The following is a 19,443-nucleotide window of genomic DNA, read 5'->3' as shown; positions in this document are numbered from 1 at the left end:
TTATTTGAGGGTGGTTGTTATCTCAGAGGATTTTTTACTTTTTCAGTGTAAGGACTGTTAACACCTTTTCTTTTTCCCTTTCCTTTTTTTCCCTACAATGTCAGGCAAATTCTACCTCTAAAGTCTGTTTGCAGTACAAAACTGATGAGGTATAGCATTATAACTGGTGACTGCCTCTGTGGCCTTGCAAAGGTCATGCAGTCTGTGTGCTTTGGTTTCTCCTTTTGTTGAGCAGGATTAGTGCTAACCATCTTCAGTCCTTCATGGGGCTTTGGAGAGGTGGAGGAAGTTTATATGAGCATATCCCAACCAGCAAGGCAGGAGGTGGGGGTGAGGCACAAGTACATCACAGGTGAGATGTTGCATGAGACCTACATTAATAAACTCAGCTGGACTTCTGCTGGCTCCATGGGACATGCTGAGGTGTGGAGCGTTGCCAAGGATTTTGAAGTCAAGCTTGTCTGCAAGGAGGCTGGAAACCACTGCTTTATGCAATACCTGGCACTGCAATAGCTGGCATTCTGCTTGAAGGGTAGGAGCTCTTTACTGTAGGTAGGGATGTGTTAGGAAAAAATACTTTGCAGGGCTGTTTTTTAATGCTGCAGATCACTGGTAAGGACTAAGGTTGGTTTTGCTTTTCCAAAACAGATTTTGAAAGCAAATACTGGTTTAGACTGGGTTTGTGCATTTGCCTGAGTCTCTGCAAAAGGGTTTTAGTAGCCAATAGCTGTACTGGTTCGGGGGATTTGTCGCCTTTTTCGTCTGCCCCTTACTGCTCTTCATCTTTATGCCATGGTACCCTGGCAGGACAAGGCAGAGTCATTGGGGAGCTGATGCAGAGAGCAGGCATAACATTCCAAGAGAAGTTCCTGATTGGCCTTAGGTGTGAATATACCTTCTTCAGTGGAGCGTCTCTCTGCTAAACTTGCCTTCTACAAATAATACAACAAAATGAAGGTACAAGATGAAGAAAGACAATTATCCTGTTCGGTTTTTCATCTCACTTCCTGTGATGGGACTTGATTCTTTACTCTGGACCTTCATGTTAGTCATGATTAGAGCAGCCATCGGTGCAGATCAGCTGTGCTAAGCACACTGTGACATTTGGAAATCTCAGTCTGGAAGGGGAATTGAGCAGTGAGCTTCTGCTAATTATAATAGCTATGTTTAAAATATAATGTTTGCTTTATTGGGCAAAATCCAGCTACACACCCAGACTAGAGATTGGAAATACTCTGGCAGCAGAGACAGGTCTTCAGCAAGCTTGTTCCCAGGGCAGAAGCAAGGGCAATACAGGCATTGCTTTGTCAGAGCAAATACTGCAGTCTGGTCTGGGGGGGTCACAATGTTGTTACTTAGCAACTTCCAGGAGGGTTTGAAATGTGTTGGAGACCCTCTGAGGCTTAGGCACTTCACCCACTGCTCTGCTGGATGCCAAAACTATGGTGGCTGAAATTTCTCAGTCCAAGGGTAGTGCTGGCTTAAACCCCTCCTTGACCTTTACTTGAGCCAGCACAACCTGTGCAGTAGTACAGAGAACCAGGACAAGAAACCAAACTAGAGTAAAATGAATCCAGAAGAAAACAAGTTTGATTTCAACATGGATTTTCACTTCCTTAATGGCATTTGCCGGCTGGCTCACAACAGTTGCACTGGGAAGTGTGCCAACATGCCTGAGGGCTCCTGTTGGGAGTCTGTTTGTGAGGTACAGTTAGAGACAGAGCCACAGCACACACACATCATTAAAGACTCTTTTCTGAGCTATTACTGTGCATCACCAACTGCCAGAGAGCCTTGGGCAGCTTAGAGAAAAGCTCTGCCATGGAGTGCTCATGTGTGCTAAGGTCAGATTGGGTTGGTCGGTGGCCTTGGTTTAATAGTTAGAAAGGTTAATCAAAATGACTGTGAGATTAGGAGACTCGTATGAAAAGAAAACTACAGCTGTGCTGCTGCTTAGCGTCTGACATTCTTGTTTCATCTAGCTACAGATCTTCTGGCTGGGGTCTAATCCATGCACAAACCCCTCTTTCTCACTATTGCTTCCTCTTGGGCCAGAGGTTTTCCAGCCATACTGCTTTTGTCTGAATTTCTGTTTGGGTTCTACCTCCTCTGAAAAGCTTCTGTTAACTCATAATGAAGTATTAGTGTTTCTCTCCAAAGATACTGGCCATCCACTTGTGTCTTCAGAAACATTGCCACCCGTAGGCTGTAGATACCTCTTCTTGTCCAGCAAGAATATTTTCCAGGTATTTAACTGGAAAATTCACCTGTCAGTCCACTTGAGAGAAAATGTTCCTTTATGGTTGGTAGACTGGCAATTGCTCTTTATACCTTCAAATTAAAAGTGACACACTCATATAAATCATTACAACAGTACTCTATGCAAGCACGGTGCCTGGAACCAGAGTCATTATGAGATGACAGTGAATTGGGGTGAATACCCTTAATCTTGACTTTGAGAAGTGCAGGGACAATGAATCATTCTTAGTGATGAGATGCAGCAGTGCTGACTCATTGGGCTGAAATTAGAAGGGTTTTTTTAGGTAAAGATGTAATTCCTCCATTTTTTCTGATGAATGGATTAGAGTGAACATTTTTGTTGGCTAATTTACAGGCTTCATCAACTAAATGTCATTTCTTTCCCTCTTAACTATCAGACCTAGTTGGAGGCAACTGACAGAGGAAGAGCTTAGATCCAGGGAGGTGGTACTGGTAAAAATGTGTAGGAAGGAGTAGCAGGAAAGTTCATAGTTTGGTAGAGATACTGGGTGTAAAATTGCCACCAGTTTTAGGTTTTGAGATGCCCTTTTTCTGGGTTTGGTGAATGCTTTCATCAGTATGGGGGTTTGGAGCCTGAACTCCTTCTGCTGATAAACTAAAGGAGAAAAAATATAATAATATGCTGGAGTTAAAATTTTGCCAGAAAATTAAACAACTGCACAAACATTTGCTCCCCTTTCCCCAGGCAACTTTGTTATTGTATCTTATAGCAAGGGATTCTGCCTCTTAGCTGCTGTGTCTTCTGTGTGTATTCTCTAACATTGCTTCCCAGTTCAAGAAGGGTTAACACAACCTGAAGAAAACATCATGCTCAGTGATCCCAGAATTGTTTATGGTATCTGTTTTCAGATCACTGAAATAGGGATGAATAACCAGATTCCCAGAGGTGCTACATTTGTCTCAGGATCTGGTGCTGGTATCCCTTAATTTCAGGTTTAGAGACTTGATCACAGCACAATAAAGTTAATTCTCTTTAGTGTCCTCCACATGATTTGTATTCCTTACCAGTTTTGCTATTTCCCTATGGAATGGGCTGATACTCTTAACGTTTTTTAGTTGCACTAATATATTAATAATCTGTTTTATTCCTGGCGAGAGATTTGTGGTCAGTCCTCACTGGACAGATTTCATTCCAGGTTATCTTTCTGCTGGTAGGGGAGCAGCAGAAGAGGAGGGACTCCCTGCTACAACAGCACACTCCACCGCTTTTTCCTGTGGTAGGAATATCCTGAGACCACAAAGAGAGAAGCAGAGGCTTTTACAATGGGTGCTCCAGAGATGGGAAATGACTCCTTTGGAGAGTCTATCAGCATCCAGCAGTCACTTGTGTGCGTCCATCCAGGAGCTGCTGTACTGCATGATGCTCGAAGCAGTTGGCTTGGCAGAGTTTCATCAGTGAGGCTGCCCTGTACTGTGGAGGAAGCAGCTGCAAACTCACAGTTTTTGTTTGGCTCTGTATCTCTCCACAGAGGCTGCAGCACCATTTGATTAGGATGGAGGGCAGGACCTATTGTGCAAGTGTGTTATTCCTGGCAGAGCTGTGCTAATCTTTTGGTCTCTGCGCTCCTGCTTCACAAGGTGTTGAATGAAAACATCAAGGAGAAACAGGAGGAGAGAGGAGTTGCTCTGCTCTTCTCCCTCAGTCTCGCCTCTGCAGCTAAGAGTAAAACAACAAATGCTTGCTTGCTCTTGTTTTGAGATGTTTTTACATATCTGATGCTTTCTTTGCCACATGAAAAATCTGGTAACACCTGAGCCCTTGTTTTTCTGCCTACCTGCACCTGCCTGCTTGCTTTGTAAGTGTTTTAGTCTGGCATAGGGCAGTCTGATCTGCAGGGACTCATTCTTTTCCTGAACACGATGCTCTGTGTTTTTCCATCTCCCAGTTTGCTTGTTCACTGTGTTCTTAACCTGACAGCACCTGCCCAAGAGACTGTGAACAGTGTTGATGGAACAGATTTTGGGGTGTGCAGAACTTTTCTCCAGGTTTTATATTTTATTGCCCTTGTGAAGGTCACCTTTGCTTTGAGGATCAGGGAGATCCTCAAACATGGAGGTGCTCAAGATCTGCACTTAACATGCTGCTTAATCCTTCTACAGCCCGAGTGGTGTGGCCCATCAGGTGCATTTTGTGTCGGTAGTGGCACCTTGTGCTCAGGGATTACCTTTGGCCAGAGATTTTTGCATGGGTTTACACATTGAGTGTTACCTTTACATTAAAGGGAGAGAAAAAAGGAGTTTCAGAGATTTTAGTCCTTCACCTCAGGTCTTAGCAGTTGTTAGGCAGAATGGGAACAAAAGCCAGGTCTCTGCTGCAGACCTATGCAGCTTATTTTAAGCTAGGTCAAGTGACTTGCCAGGAATAAGGATGTGGGCAATTTCTGCTTGAAATCCTATCTTGCTCAGATCAGTTGTTCCACAGTGTCTTTGTTTACACCCCGTTCTCATAGCCTAACCAGTGAGTTTGAGGTGATTTCATTATAATAAGCTTACTGTCAGATATTCCTGGACATTACTAAGTGAGTGTGTCTCTTAAAAGAGAAGGAGAGAGATTGGTCTGTCCTTGGGACTTAACATTAGTAGAAAGGTGTGGTTGTTATCTCTTTGTCCAGTAAATTTTGATAGTGTGTTGACAAGAGCCTGTATCTTGCAGCTGTTTTCCCTGTGTCCTCAGTAATTATAACTGTGACTTCAGCAATTTTTCAATTTGCAGTATCATTTTTTTTTGTTTAGCACCCAAGAGCTTTTTCTTTATTCATTCTTTTGGTAACCAGCTGCTTGTGTCTCTCACTTGGGGGCGGCATTTCCCTGCTGCACGTCAAATCCAGTAGAAAACTGGTACTCAAAAGTAGTAGCAGCTCTTGCTTTTTTGGGCTGAAAACCACCCTTGGCTACTCTGCACAAAGCAGTTCTCTTCAGCCCCTGGATGTTGTGGTTTGCTGTGATGCCCAGGAGCAGGAGTCCCTGGAGATGTGGGACATTTTGCTGACAGGCGTTCTAGTTTCCTCTGTTTCCTCTCCTTGCTTGGGGTAAAATGAAGAAAGGGTAAATTAGATGGAAAACCACATAAGCTGTGGCCTGAGACATATGCTTTGCATTGTTCTGTAATCTACATAATATGAATTATGTCAGTAACAGTCTGTTTTGCCTATTGCAGCTTTTCTGCAAGGCAGTGAGTGTCACTTCACTGTAGATAATAGCATAATGAAGGTTGGAAAAGGCCTTTAAGATCATCAGTATGTACATTTCTGAAACACATTCAGAAGTTGTTGGGGAATTTTCCCCTTCACCTTTGCATCAGACTGAGCCCTCCCCACCTCCAGCCCAGCTCCTGGAAGATAACATGGTGGATTTGGTGCTTTAGAGACAGCACCAGAGTTTATTTGTAACCGTTATTTCTCACTTCATAAAGGCCATGCAGTTGATTTTATAACCAGGAAAACATTCTTGAGAACAACAAAATTGAATCTGTAAAGCAGCAATAAAATTATTTATCAATGTCTGATACTCAACTGTCTTCCTGATTGGGATCTCAACTGATGCCATTCTGTGAAAGATCAGTAATTTCATCTACAAAGCATTGAAATCATTTAAATTAGAAATGACCATTTAACCCATTGGAATTTTGTAGTGCACTTCAGAGATGCTAAAACAATACTGTACTGCTACCACTCTGGTGCTGAGGGGTTGAAGGCAGAAGGTATTGATTAGCATGGGATAAATGGATATATTACTTCAATGTATAAACAGGCATGCATTAAGTGTTGGAAGCTGAATCTCATGGGTGAGATTTCACATTGAACACTAATGAACATTTAATTTCGGTTCTCACAGTATTTTAATATGCAGGAGCACAGTATGCAAATAAACTCAAGTCAAACTTCAAGTGGCTGATGAGTTACTTCTGTCTCAGGCTCTGCCACCCCCGTAAGTAAGCTGTTCTGTGGCTTTTGTGAAATCAGAATTTTCCTCCTGCTTTTCCTACAAGCCAAAATGGTATAAAAATTTCTGTGTGTGCGATAATTACTGAGTGCAACCTTCTCTTCAGAGTGTTCTAATGGTACTCCTCTGTTGTTTGTGTAACTCATCAGTGTGGTGCACACAGCTTATATGGGCTTAGATTTGACTGACTTGTAAGTGTTCTAATCAGTGCTTTTTCCTTATCAGAGCTGTCCTGGGAGTGAAGCCTTATTTTTGGGTTTCCTTCTATATTCCAGCCACAGCTTTGATGCACGGTGTTTCCTTGTGCCTCCTGAATCTGATAGAAAGAGGTGATGTGCTATTTTTCTTCTTCTTCCCCAGCTTGTGGCATCAGATAAGATAAGCTGACTTGGACCCTGTTATAGGTCACATTGCACTTTAGCCACACATGAAGGCCATCTAGCTTGAGCCAAGAAGCTTCACCTTATACCTTCTTTTGTAAGTGATCACATAAATGAGTTACTGTGAAATTAGTCAGCGAATGGGGCAGCCAGCACAAGGAAACTGAAATGGCTTGGCATGTCAGAACATGCCAGATTCCGTATTTCTGTGATCAGTAGCCGATCCTTCCTTGTAAATTGAAATGGTGTGTTAACTTTCTCAAAGAGGAGAGGCAAGAGTTTATCTTAGAAATTAATTAATTTGAAATAGATATTAATGAACATTATACCTAAATTTGCCAATTGTCACACTTGACTTGAATTTGCATACAACTATTGCATATCAAGCACTGCGCAGGGTGTCCTGGGATCCGTGCTGTAGAAGTACCGTGTTCTACGGCTGTCTCACAGCTCTGCCAGGCTGAACCTCCTCCTCTTCGCCTCCCAGGCAGTGATGCTGCCCTTCCAACAAGTGCCCTTCCTTTTGGGGACCCACAGTTGTGATCTCTAGCTGGGAAAACACAACCCCAGGATGGGCAGCTATGTCTATTCTCAGGTATTTCACCCTGATGGGGAAGAATAAAAATGACTCTTTTTAATCTGAGGGAGTGAATATGCTGCTTGTTTCTCTCCCTGGTAAAGCACCTGCCTTATATTAATGTGACTGGTAAGAGAATCATGTTTTTGATGAAAGCGTAAGACTGAAATGATGTTTCCAAATGAAGGTTGTTTTGATTTATTCCCTGTATGCAGCATGCATAATTTCACTTCCCTTACTCTTTGAAGCAAGCTTTAATTTTATGGCTTTGGCTGTTGCTACTACTCTACTGTGCCGTACCTATGAGCTGTTTAATGTGCAACGTCGAGGAGTAGATTAATGCAGGTCCACAAAGAGAGCGCGCTTCGATTTGCTAATTGCTTGTAGAGTGGAGGGTATTGTGCTGTACAGAAAGACTGTTCATTAGAGACTGAGTAGTTAATTTTTGCCTACAAGTGAGTCTCACATTTGAGCTGCTTCCCTGTCGGTCAGGGCAGTCGGCTGACGTTCAGCCCCCGGAGAAGAGCGTGGGGCTGTTGATGCACTTGGTGTTAACACCTGCGTTGTACACACCAGATTGCTTCAGCTTCATTCACTAAACCCTCCCTGACCAGCCTCCTCCAGCATTGTCAGTGAAGGCTGACTTTTGGGAGGTATAAAAGATGAATTATTGATGCAGGGAAGCAAGCAACAATTCAGAACTGTCTCCTTAGGAGCTGAATGGGTTCCTCTCCTTGGAAACTATTCCTGCGCCTCTTTCAGCCATGAGCTGCAGTATCCCTGTGAGGCCGGAGCACAGGTTATCTTCCCCTTCCTGCCATGCTCTTCCTTTTAGGATGACAGTAGCATTGACAGTAGATTAGGCCATGTTGTCATGTAAGATGAATGGTTTGAATAGACAAACTTTTTTTTTTTGAGGCTGAAAGTAATTGACAGAAATACTTGAGAGGGTTTGAGTTTCTCCTGCTTGATTTTCTTTTACCTGGTTGTGTTTCCTTCAGAGGGCAAATTGGACTTTACATGTGTTTTGTATATCTGATTCTTAATAACTGCTTGCTTATCAGATTTCTTAGTGCTTAAACTCAGTGATCCATGGGAATTTAACATGTGTATTAAGTAATGAGAATTTCCTTGGGGCTTTAAGTTAACTTTTATGCATAGTCTGAAAATTCAACATGCAAGTCTACCCTGCGGACAGATCCCTGAGAAACCAAGCTGAATGGGATCAATCAAAAAACCTGTAAAACAGCTGAGCTACATATAGGTAGGACATTGCTTTTCCCAGTGCAATAAACCGTATGCTGGGCTGCATCAAAAGGAGTGTGTCCAAGAGGAGACAAGCTCTACTCAGCTTTCATGAGACCCGGCCTCCCCCGCCCCCCCCAGTCCTGCTCCCTGCTCTGGGGACAACATAAGAAAGAGGGAGCTGTTGGAGAGAGTCCAGAGGAGCCCATGAAGATGCTCTGAGGGCTGGAGCAGCTCTGCTCTGGAGACAGGTTGAGAGAGCTGGGCTTGTTCAGCCTGGAGAAGAGAAAGCTCCAGGCAGACTGTAGAGCAGCTCCCAGTGCCTAAAGGGGCTACAAGAAACGTGGAGAGGGACTTTTTACAGGGGCCTGTAGGGACAGGACAAGGGGGAATGGCTTTAAACTGGCAGAGGGGAGATTTAGATTAGACATTAAGAAACTATTCTTTACTGTGAGGGTGGTGAGGCCCTAGTGCAGGTTGCCCAGAGAAGCTGTGGCTGCCCCATCCCTGGCAGTGTTCAAGGCCAGGCTGGACGGGGCTTGGAGCAACCTGGTCTAGTGGAAGGTGCCCCTGCCTGTGGCAGGGGGTTGGAACTGGAGGAGCTTTAAGGTCCCTGCCAACCCAAACCAGCCTGTGATTCTAAGAAGCTCTGAGATGGGACTGGCAAATTGCTCTTGCATTTGCTACAGATAACCCTTTTGTGCCTGCTGATGCAGGTGTCAAAGACTCTTGCGCACCATGTCCTTCCTGACCACCTTGAATGGCTCAGGTTCATTGCTCATGCATTTGTTGGCTGGAAGTGGCCAGAGATGATTAAATAGAGAAATCCAACAGTTCACTCCTGAGAAGTTAAATGCCAAGAAACAACATAGCACTGTTTCTTTCAGGTCTGTTCTGGTAAATGCCCGAAGCGGGCCTGTGTGCAGGGCCTCAGCACCACTCCATGGCCCTCTGCAGCCCCTTTCTTCCATGGCTGTGGTGGTTGGCAGCTTCCCTGAAACCCTCTGATGAAGTGAGACATGGGGATAAGTTCAGAGCCCAGTTTCTTCTTCATAATTAAAAATGTGTGCATCCGTCATGCTGCTGGTGATTAGGTTGTATTTTCTTATGGCCTAGAAGGAATATGGCAGTGAATCACTTTGCAAGCAGCTGTCCTCTAACAGCTGAACTAGGTTCAATATTTGATTTAAGCTAATAAAAAGTCTGGGGTAGGGCTAATGTTTACAAACTGGACGTGCTAAAGCATTCAGATCATCTGTTTCACAGCCAGGCGAGAGCAGGCACAGGGGACCCACTGAAAGTTGGGGCTTTGTCTCATGATTCCATGCCTGCCTATGTGGGCACGGGCAAGAAGGACTCCGCTCTGGCCCACAAGTGCATCGGACAGCATCTGCTGTCCTGGAAGAGCCTCCTATTTTCCAGCTGTATTGTTGTAACAGCTCTCAACACATTAAATGCGTCCCTTTTGCTCTTCTGTGGGAGTTGTAGGCAAACCATACATTTAAAAAATCTTTTAATCTTCATAAATCATTTCTTCCAGCAATCTAGTAAGTTTAGTTGCTGTTCTCTGAATTCCCACTAGTTAGCTACTCTTTGCCTTTGAGATGAGCTGCCTGGAAATAAGTGCAATGAAGAAAACCTACTCTGTGATTTAATTCTTATCTGATTGCTTCTCCAAATCATATTGACTTGCTGTTACCATACTGCTGGTTTAGACTTGCTGTCCAGGGTTGCCTCTAGGTCTCTGCTAGTATAGTAGCTTGAGAGGTTTGGGTTTGGTTATTTTCACTCAGCCATATTATACATCATGTAAATTATGGAATATTTCCTGCTTGTATTTCTCATTTCTCCCATCCCGTTGTATTATTCCTCACCTGTCCAAAAGTTTTCACAGTGTCTTCCTGAAGAAAAATGTGTCAAGTCTTTTCTATCCTTCACCAACTAGTGATGGACTCAGTCTTGGTGGGTCCGTCTTGGAGCCGGCTGGCACTGGCTCTGTCAGCCACAGGTGGACCTTCTGGCAGCTTCTCACAGAAGCCACCCCTGTAGCTCCCCATTACCAGAATCTTGCCATGCAAACCCAGTGCACCCAGGGAGATGTTTTGAAGTTCACCCCTTTGCTGATACTCAGAACTCAAGTGACAGGAGCTGAGCCTGCTCTGGGCAGGGATTGTGCTGTCTTCTTACAGTCTGAATTGCTGTGATCCTATAGAAGTCTGTACTTGGGGGATGGGGGTGGGGGTGTGACGAGGTGGGCAGTTTTCGTACTGATAATATGATCTGGACTTCATTTTCTATTTTTCTTTGTGTTGAAGGCTCAGCTGTCTCAAGTTCTGGAAGAAGTGGGGAATCACAAGCAAAGAGCAGAGATGGTAAGTATTCATCTTTTTGGGCTTTTTACAGTGTTTTACAGAACATTAACATGCAAAGTTCAGTTCACTGAAACAGTGGATCAGTTCCAAACATTCAGAAATGAGTAACAGAGAAGCATTGTAAAAATTGGTATTGTTACTGCTACTCTTGGCACCATAGTCACCTGGAAAAAGTGTTGGATGAGATCTAGTGGTCTGTCTCCCCTTTTTTTGGCAATTTCCTTTCTCTTTGTTAGCAGTTCTAGAGTAGAAGCAAGCACTGAATTTCATACTGAATTAACTCCTTTCTCTGGGGGCTTTTGATTCAGTCTCAAGTGTGCAAAGGACAAGTAGAAGAGATACAACAGAATTGCCACAAAGTGTTTTTTACAATATCTCTTAATTTTCTGCTGGGTTTGTCTATTTTATTGGCAGTTCCCTTAAGGAGCAGAAATAATAGAAGCCACAAAACCAGGCTATAGAGAAGTTTATGTGCAGTTTCATGAGTATTGTATATGATTCTTCTTACTCAGGAATAAATGAGATGTAATCAGTAAGTTGTTTGGGAACCAGTGTTTTTGCTAACAGGTGAGCTGCGGGATTCCTGCAGCTTTTTGTAGTCACAAGAAAAACCTGAGCAGTACCCAAGATACCCACTCGTTCTATAGATGTGTTTTATACTGGATTAACTTTATTACTAATGAAAAACCAGGCATGCATCACTGGCTAGGAAGTAGGTACTAAACAGACATCTGTTCTAACATCCAAATCATAAACTCCAGTGCTAACATGAGTCTTTTTAGACTTGTGCTTAACTCTACTAGGGTACTGAAGGGCAGAACTGACATGTCCCTGCTGTACTATTAAGAGGTTGGCATACATGTGGTAGGATCTTTGATGTAATTTGTGCTCCTTGTTGTTTCAACATCAGCTTTTTAATAATGAGAGTGTTAAATGATCCCAGTTCTGGGGTGCTTTTACTTTGAGGGCAAACATTTTGTATGCCCAGCTGCTTTCTGTGGTGACACAGGTCAAAACTGCCATGTCCAAAGAAAACTGCATGAATCCTATTTCCCATCTGATCTCATTACATGCTGCCTTGTTACAGTTTGGAATTCTATATAATCAATTTTCCATTGTGCTCACTCTACTTGCCAGAGGAAAATTTGCCGTTATGTTTCAAGTGTTGTAATGTGTGGCATTTTTAAGCGTTTCAAAGTTTTTCTTATTAAGCCTGAATTTTGAGTTGTTTGTTTGCCTTTAAAAGTTTGTTGTATTGAACAGGCCAGCAGAGAGCTGGAGAAGCTGGAACTTCCCGTGTTGAAGCATTAATTGGTGTTGTGCATCATCCATCAGCAGAGGATAAAGCAGCAGTCAGTGTTCCGTGCCTACTCCCAAGGGTTACTCAGGGGAGGACTGCACACCTTGTGATCTTGCAGTAAAGCTTACCTCAACCTCACACAAATAGCCTGTGCTATGTGGTGCTGAGACAATTGTGAGGTGTAGGCTTTATTCAGTACTTTGAATTGCGTTCAGTAAATATAGGAAAATTGCTTCATACAGAGGGAAGGAGTTTGGTTTTGCCTCTTTCTCCCTTTTGAGGGGAAACCTGACAGTATTGCTTCTTCTCACTGGTGGTAGATGGTTCTTCTGCATCCCCAAGTGAAATCTCCCTGAAAGGGGAAGATGTGTCACTTCTTGTCTTCTACAGTGTTTGTGGCAGAGGTGTGCCCCCTTTGGATGGGGCTGTTCCCTCAGCTGCCTGCCCTAGTGCTCAGTGGTTATACCATCAGCCCCACTCTCCTCCCTGCCAAACAACAAAATGTTCCTTATGTGGTTTTTTCTCCCTCCTCTCCAGATCAGAGTTTCACCTGGATGGCCTTATTTTCAGACTCCTTTAAAGCAATTGTTTGCCTGATTTGGATTCCTGGCATCTCACCTTCCCTTTCGTCCCTCTCCCCCTATTTCACCTGTGATCCACTGCTTGTTAGTTTGATGTTAAGCCTCCACAGCTGAGGGGATGCAGAAGGGCTCATCCTGCTCTGGGTGCTGATGGATGTGGATATTGCTTTTCATCAGCCATTCTGCAAACAGGCTTATGGCCCTAAGTGAAATGGAATAAACACCTGTCAGGTGCTATAATACAGTTTGCTAAGTCTTTGGTCTGCTTCTGGGATAAACCTCTGCAGAGGTGACATCTCTGCTGCCACCCTGAAGAGTGCTCATGGCTTTGCCACCTTCGCCAGACCACTGGAAATGAAGCAATGTGCTGTGGGGGCAGTAAATTGGCTGATTGGATCTCACTGAGGAGTTTGGTAGGCTTCCATGTATGCTTAAGGAGGCATCTTAGATGCCCTGGTAAATAATTCATTCTTTACATGGCAATAGTTAAAACACTTGTGGGATAAATCTGATGGGAACATGGCCTCAAGAAGACAGTATCAGCATGCTCTGTGTCCTTGGGGAGAAGGGGGCCTTTCCTAGTTCAGGGAATTGTGTCCGTGGGGTTGATATGAGATAAAGGGTGGTGTGTGCTACAAGGGACACCATGCAGGGCCAGGGCGCAAGGTCTTGCTGGAGGAAAGCGATATGGACTTGCACAGACTGCACTGAGGACTCGGTATATGATTTCCTTGCTTGCCAGCTAACAGTGAGTTTACTACTGGAAGAAAAGAAAAAAGGAAAGAAATTTAAACATCTTCAGCTAATTACAGTTGACAAGACAAAGGCAGTTCGACTCCAGTATTAATTAGCAAACCCAGAGTAATTAGCTTGTATAAGCACAATTCATGCATCTTTCCCTAAATGCAATTAATATTGCAAGGGAGGACGTCTCTGGGCTGGGCCTCTGTATCATTAACATCCTTTGCCCTAATTAGACACGGCCGGTAGTGGCTGGAGAAATGGGTTTGTGATTACAACCATAAAAAATCCTCTAATACTTTATATCCTTCAGGGAACTTGAACCTTGAATTTATTTTCTGATTTAAGAAAAATTACCCTTATCATTGTGCTGTGTAATTAACAGTGAAACTTTGATTTTTCTCTCCCTCTAACCCTTCATTTATTTATTTTGCTGTATTCACAGTTTGAGTGTGTTCCTGTTGTAAGGGAACAGTCTTCTGAGGAGTGGCACGTACCAGAGTCACTGGTCTGATAGGGCTCAGGTGATTTAGTTGTCCCACACATCTGTGGGGTTTGTGTTTCTTTTATTTGGTGAAATAATGGGTTTTGTTCTGAATTGGTGTTGCTGCCCATGCACACTTCTTTCCTGCAATTGCTGTGTATACATGTATGCATCTTTCTTGACCATTTTAGCAGCACTGGAATCTTTCTTCATCAGGGCTCCTGCTTCAACATCTTTATCTCCAGGATGTGCCAGGAGATTGCTTTCAGAGTTCACATGTGGCTCCCTGTTTTGTGGTCCAAGGATCTATCTTCTTATGGTATGTTAGTTTAATGCTCTACTGGCAGAGAGCCGAGAGCTTGCTTCCCTCACAGCAAAATGTTGCTTGTGGAGAATGCTTTCTTGTTTGTTGCATTCTTTTTCTTCTCTCCCTGAGGGAGGGAAGCAGAAGATGTGTTAGTTTTTCTAATTTTCATTTGCCTTTTTCATATCCCGTTATAGACAGGAGGAAATTGTTTGGCTCAAGCTTGCCATCCAGCAACAGCTGTGATCCCTGATCTTACACTCTGGGTCTGGAGCAGGGGGCATTCATGTCAAGAGATTTTTTTTCTCCATCATTAATCCCTGAGGGAAGTCAGCTTGGTATTAAAACCAGATCACCTGTATTTTCATTGCCCTGAATTGCTCTGGGTATCTTTTGGCTTTCATCTTCAAAAGACAGCTTGGCCCATGTGGGCTCTGAAATCTATAGTCTGCTCATTGGAACAAATTATATTTCACTCTCCAGTGGATTAAAAAGGATGGATATAAGAATCAGAAGAATTGCTTAGCAGGATAGGAGGTAAAGAAGATTTGAAGTCCAAGAATGTAGCTGTCACAAAGTGAATGGCATAAATGGAGTGTCCGTATAGAGGAAATAAAGATAACTTAAAATGAAATAATGAATTCCCCTTGCCTTGAGTAAAAGTGTGGGTTAGCATTCTGCAAAGAACAGGAGACCTTTACTTAATGGCAGCAGGTCAGGAATAGGTAAGGAGCCAAATCATGTGTTCAGTCTGATGAAACCATCGTGGTTTGGATTAATTTAAATGTCAGTACCTACACTGGTGGTTATCAGGAAAAGTTAGGAAGTTGGAAGGGAGAATACATGAAAGAAGGAAACTGAGAACACTGTGTGTGCTGTAGTTGGGAGCTACCTATTAACTGGAAGCAATACGGTTAATTACAAAGAGTTTGGGAAGATCACAGCAGCAGGAATACATCAACAAGAAGAGACGCACACAGGCCGTAAACCGTTTGCATTGTTTTTGAAAGACACTGCTTTCTAGTGCTTGCACCAGCCTTCCAGACTTGTAAGAACTGTAACTTTTGGTACTTCATAGAAATACCTGGCAAGGATCAAAATTCTGTTACATTTTACTTTCCAGATTAGAACAATGATAATATGAAAGGAGTGAACTTCACTATTGAAAGACCTGCCCTGGGTAGCTTACCAATGTAGTTTGTTTAATTCTTTTTTAGAGTTAGTAAGCACAAACTAAGAAATACAACGGCCCAGGCGTAAGAACAAAAGTGGTGGTCATTAGTGGAAATGTACATTCTCTATATTATAATTCTGTATTAAATGTGGTATTAGATTACTGAACCATGGTACTCATAAATAACAGTGAAGCTTTGCTGCAACACGTATAGAACCAGCAGGCTGCGAGGGGAAAGGAGACGACGGATCAGTGAAGGAAGCCTCCATCGATCAAAAGTGTATTTCATCATTTCTGAATTGATTTAGCAAGGTGCCAGCAAATCTCCTTCGCATCTGACAGATTTTATCCTAACACCTTCCGTGAGACCAGCAAACCCGAGACAGATGAGTAGTGTGGCACTTGCCTGAGCAGCTGCATGAACACAGCAATAGTTCCACTAAGGCAATTTTAGGGAAATACCAAGTTCTCAAATCAGATTGAAAAACATGAATCTGGTTATAAAGAGGCAGCAAAAAAGCTGATCCAGAATGAAATGATATAGTAACAGAAGACTGGAAGAGGACTTTCAGATCATAAAGTTGAGTCCTTTGATAACTAAGGCAATTGCAGCATATACTTCAGTTCATAAATTTATCAAGTTTGTCTTGAAACTGCTTTGGTTATTTGTGCCATTCCTGTCATTGAGAGACTGCTGAGAGCTGCAATCTTCCCAATTCCAACTGAAAATATATGTGCAGCTAATAGCCATTTTTTTCTTGTGCTAATGTTCTCCTTAAACTACAGCGACTGTTCTTCCTCCCTCATATTTATGTTGTGACATATTTATAGAGAACAGTTGTTCTTCCCTAGCATTTCATTTGTCTAGGTTAAACAAATCAAGCTCTTGCAGTCTTCTCTTAAAACAGGCTCTTTGGTCTCCTCATGAATCCTCACCTTTCTTTAAATCTCTTTCCATTTCTCTCTGTCTTCTTAAAAGATGAGGGAGTGGTCACGTCATTCCACACGATGTTCCAGCAGGAGCTTGTACAGAAGTATCTTCTGTAGGAGCATCTTGTACCTCTCTGTCCTGGATAGAATCGTAAGATCAACTAGGTCATCGAGTCCAACCTTTACCCTAGCACTGCCAAGGCCACCACTAGACCATGTCACTAAGGGCCTCATCCACATGGTTTGTGAGCACTTATAGAATCATAGAATAGTTAGGGTTGGAAAGGACCTCAAGATCATCCAGTTCCAACCCCCCTGCCATGGACAGGGACACCTCACACTAAACCAACTCACACAAGGCTTCATCCAACCTGGCCTTGAACACTGCCAGGGATGGAGCACTCACAACCTCCCTGGGCAACCGATTCCAGTGCCTCACCACCCTAACAGGAACAGTGATGCCACCACTTGCCTGGGCAGCCTGTTCCAATACCGGACCACACTTCTGGTGAAGAAATAGAGCTCAGCTCTTCCATTCCTCATGTTACCCATTTCCACTGCCTCATGGCACTGGTGTTCATCCTGTGATCAGTTAATGTGCTCAAGGCTTTGTCCTCCTCTCTAGTTTCTGACTCATGAAAACTCAGTTTGTAGGAGTCTTTTGTGGTACTTGCACTATTATATTTCAATTCTGCTGCTGTTCCTTCACTTTTCACCTGGCTGCTTCTTTCTGATCTCTTTATGCTCCTTTGTGATAAAGCCTCCGTGCTTTGTGCTATCAGCAGTTGTCTGTGTTCATACTTTTTGACCCAAGATCTTCAGTGAATTTTGTTTGTTTTAGACATGTTTTCATGATCGATGTCTGAGGCAGCTTTTTCTCTATCAGGTTAGTTTTACTTCAGCAGAGCCTTTTGTTGCTTGTTTGCTCTATACACACTTCACAGTGTTCATACTATTCTTTACTTTATCCTGTTAATTTAGAAATAGGATTGTTGGAAGGAGGTGGTGAAATGCAGGAGCCATTGATGCCCCATTTCAACTTTTCTCTCTATGTTTTTGCTGTAGAGCTTTGGTTTTCCAGGTGGATTAAACCCTAGAACAGGGGGATGGGAGCACTCAGTGTTACAGTCCTTTTCCTCTTCCAATCTCAGAGCTCTCTCTCAGTGCTTGTTGTAAACAAGTACATTAAAATTAATCCTTGCTGTTCCCCATGCTGTAGGAATATAGTGAGCTCTGAGGAGCAGAGGGATTATTTCTTTTCCTCCTCTTTCGGCATAGGGAATGATGAACAGCCTCAGTTGGTTGTGTTGCACCTGCTGCACATTCCCTCTTGGAAAATTCCCACTCAAACACACAGAACTGTGTCAACACGAGAAGCATCTATTGTGTGTGACTGGGGGCAAAGCAGAAGGGGTGGTGGAAGCTTTGGGATCATGGTAGAGAGTGCTGACGAACTGCCTGTAGAGCAAAGAGGTGATCAGTTGCTGGCACTGCTGCACATTAATATCTCAGTGCTATTTTAATTAGGCTGGAAGAGGAGACTCAGTGAGTCAATCCCTGTGGTTTATCTCTGTTTTAAAAATCGAGCCAGGCACATGGGATCAAACAGTACATTCCCTTCAAATTAAAAAGAAATAAACGGTCTGTTTAAAAGTCCCATTACACAAATGAACCTGCTGGTGGATCCATTAACATGAAAGTTTTATGGAATTCAGCAGCACCATTTGGTTTCAACAGGACTGGTTTCATTTTCTCATCGGGGGTGATAAGAGCTGACATGGGGTTAGGACCCTTGAGAGGGAAAGAATGGAGCATCCTGAAGTGGAAAGCTGCCTGACTGCTGCTCCTGCCTTTGGGATCCCTGTGGGAAAACAGTCTGACCCAAACACAAACAGCTCTTCCAGCTCAGATGCAATGCACAGACAAGGAGCTGACTCTGAGACCGTCATTTGGAGCGACCTCCATGCTATAGGTGCAGCCATAAAACCCAAACTGTGCTGACAAACACAGCGGCTTTCCTCTTGGCTGTTCAGCTTGGAAACAGGCTGCAAGTTGGTAATATGCTCTCACCTTTGCATTGCAGGATTATAACTGGAGGAAGGACTGGGGAGGGAGAAGGGGTAGGGCTTTTGTCTCTTCAGCTGTGGAGAGGAGGAGAAAGGTGAATCATTTTCCTGAGCAAAGGATGCTGCTGTGCGGCACTGAGAGGTCCTGTTGTCAATGCTGCTGTTGTCACTGTAACATCTGAGTTACACTGAGTTACTTGGTTAAATAAAATGAATGGGATGGGAATATTATCAGAGGCCTTATTATAGTAGGCACAGCCTTGAGATACAAAAACAACTAATATGCATGCAAGTATTGTGAGAAGTTTATGGGCTTATAACTCTTCTGGTTTTGTTTTAATTGAGCTAAAATTTCCTGGAGGGTACAGGGGCTCTCTATTATGTTCAGCACTTTGAAAGATAGGGAAAAATCAGATGAGAGGTCCAGGATACCCCTAGGATTCCTTAACTTCTTTTTTCTGCCTTGCCTAAGGAGAAGCTGTAGAAGGAACATGTGCTTCCAGTGCGTGCCCAGAGAGGGAAAAGAAGACTTGGTCTGTTGAACTGTCATGTTAGGATGGGACAAAGCGATCGTTAATTTCCAATTTGCTTGTGACAGGGATGGAGACCAGTTTCCTCCTGCTTTCACAGACCTGAGGAGTTGTAGCTGCATCAGAAGGGGAGCATCCTGGGAGATCTGATGAGAAACACAATTCTGTAGGCGCAGCTTTTTCTGGGCAAGAGGGAGCATGTGAAGATCTCTACCTCTACATCTAGGGAGCATTGAGGGCATGTTCAGTGGATGTGCTGGTGGATCAAAGATTGCTGGATACTTTGCTCCTTGCCCAGGGCTGGCTTTGTCAGTACAGAAAGGGAGATAAAGGCTTTAAAAAACATGAGATTTTAAGACTTAGTCCTTGCACTGAGAGCCTAATCAGCCTCCTGTGTTATTTCTTCAATCTTTTTGTGCCTCAGTGCCCTCTAGAAGAGCTTGTTCCCAGTGGGTTTTGTGTTCGGCTGGTCAATGCTGGGTGCAGGTAGTAGTGGTGGTGGTAGGTTGGGGTCTCTCTGAGCTGCTCTGTCAGGGC

General features: G+C 43.5%; 1 protein-coding gene across 4 annotated transcripts in view; it reads left to right on the top strand.

The window, feature by feature from the left end:
• Positions 1–19,443, top strand: part of MAD1L1 (mitotic arrest deficient 1 like 1) — a 378,161-nt gene that overhangs the window by 174,957 nt on the left and 183,761 nt on the right. For all 4 annotated transcript variants that reach the window (XM_065684510.1, XM_065684508.1, XM_065684507.1 and 1 more), the window contains exon 13: positions 10,740–10,796. In XM_065684510.1, the coding sequence (XP_065540582.1) occupies positions 10,740–10,796 (57 nt within the window). The remainder of the gene's footprint in view (positions 1–10,739; positions 10,797–19,443) is intronic.

The sequence above is a fragment of the Lathamus discolor genome, chromosome 6, assembly GCF_037157495.1.
Source record: "Lathamus discolor isolate bLatDis1 chromosome 6, bLatDis1.hap1, whole genome shotgun sequence".
In the NCBI taxonomy this organism is placed as follows: domain Eukaryota; kingdom Metazoa; phylum Chordata; class Aves; order Psittaciformes; family Psittacidae; genus Lathamus; species Lathamus discolor.
Note: the sequence above shows the minus strand (reverse complement) of the source record. Positions and strands in the feature narration are given on the sequence as shown.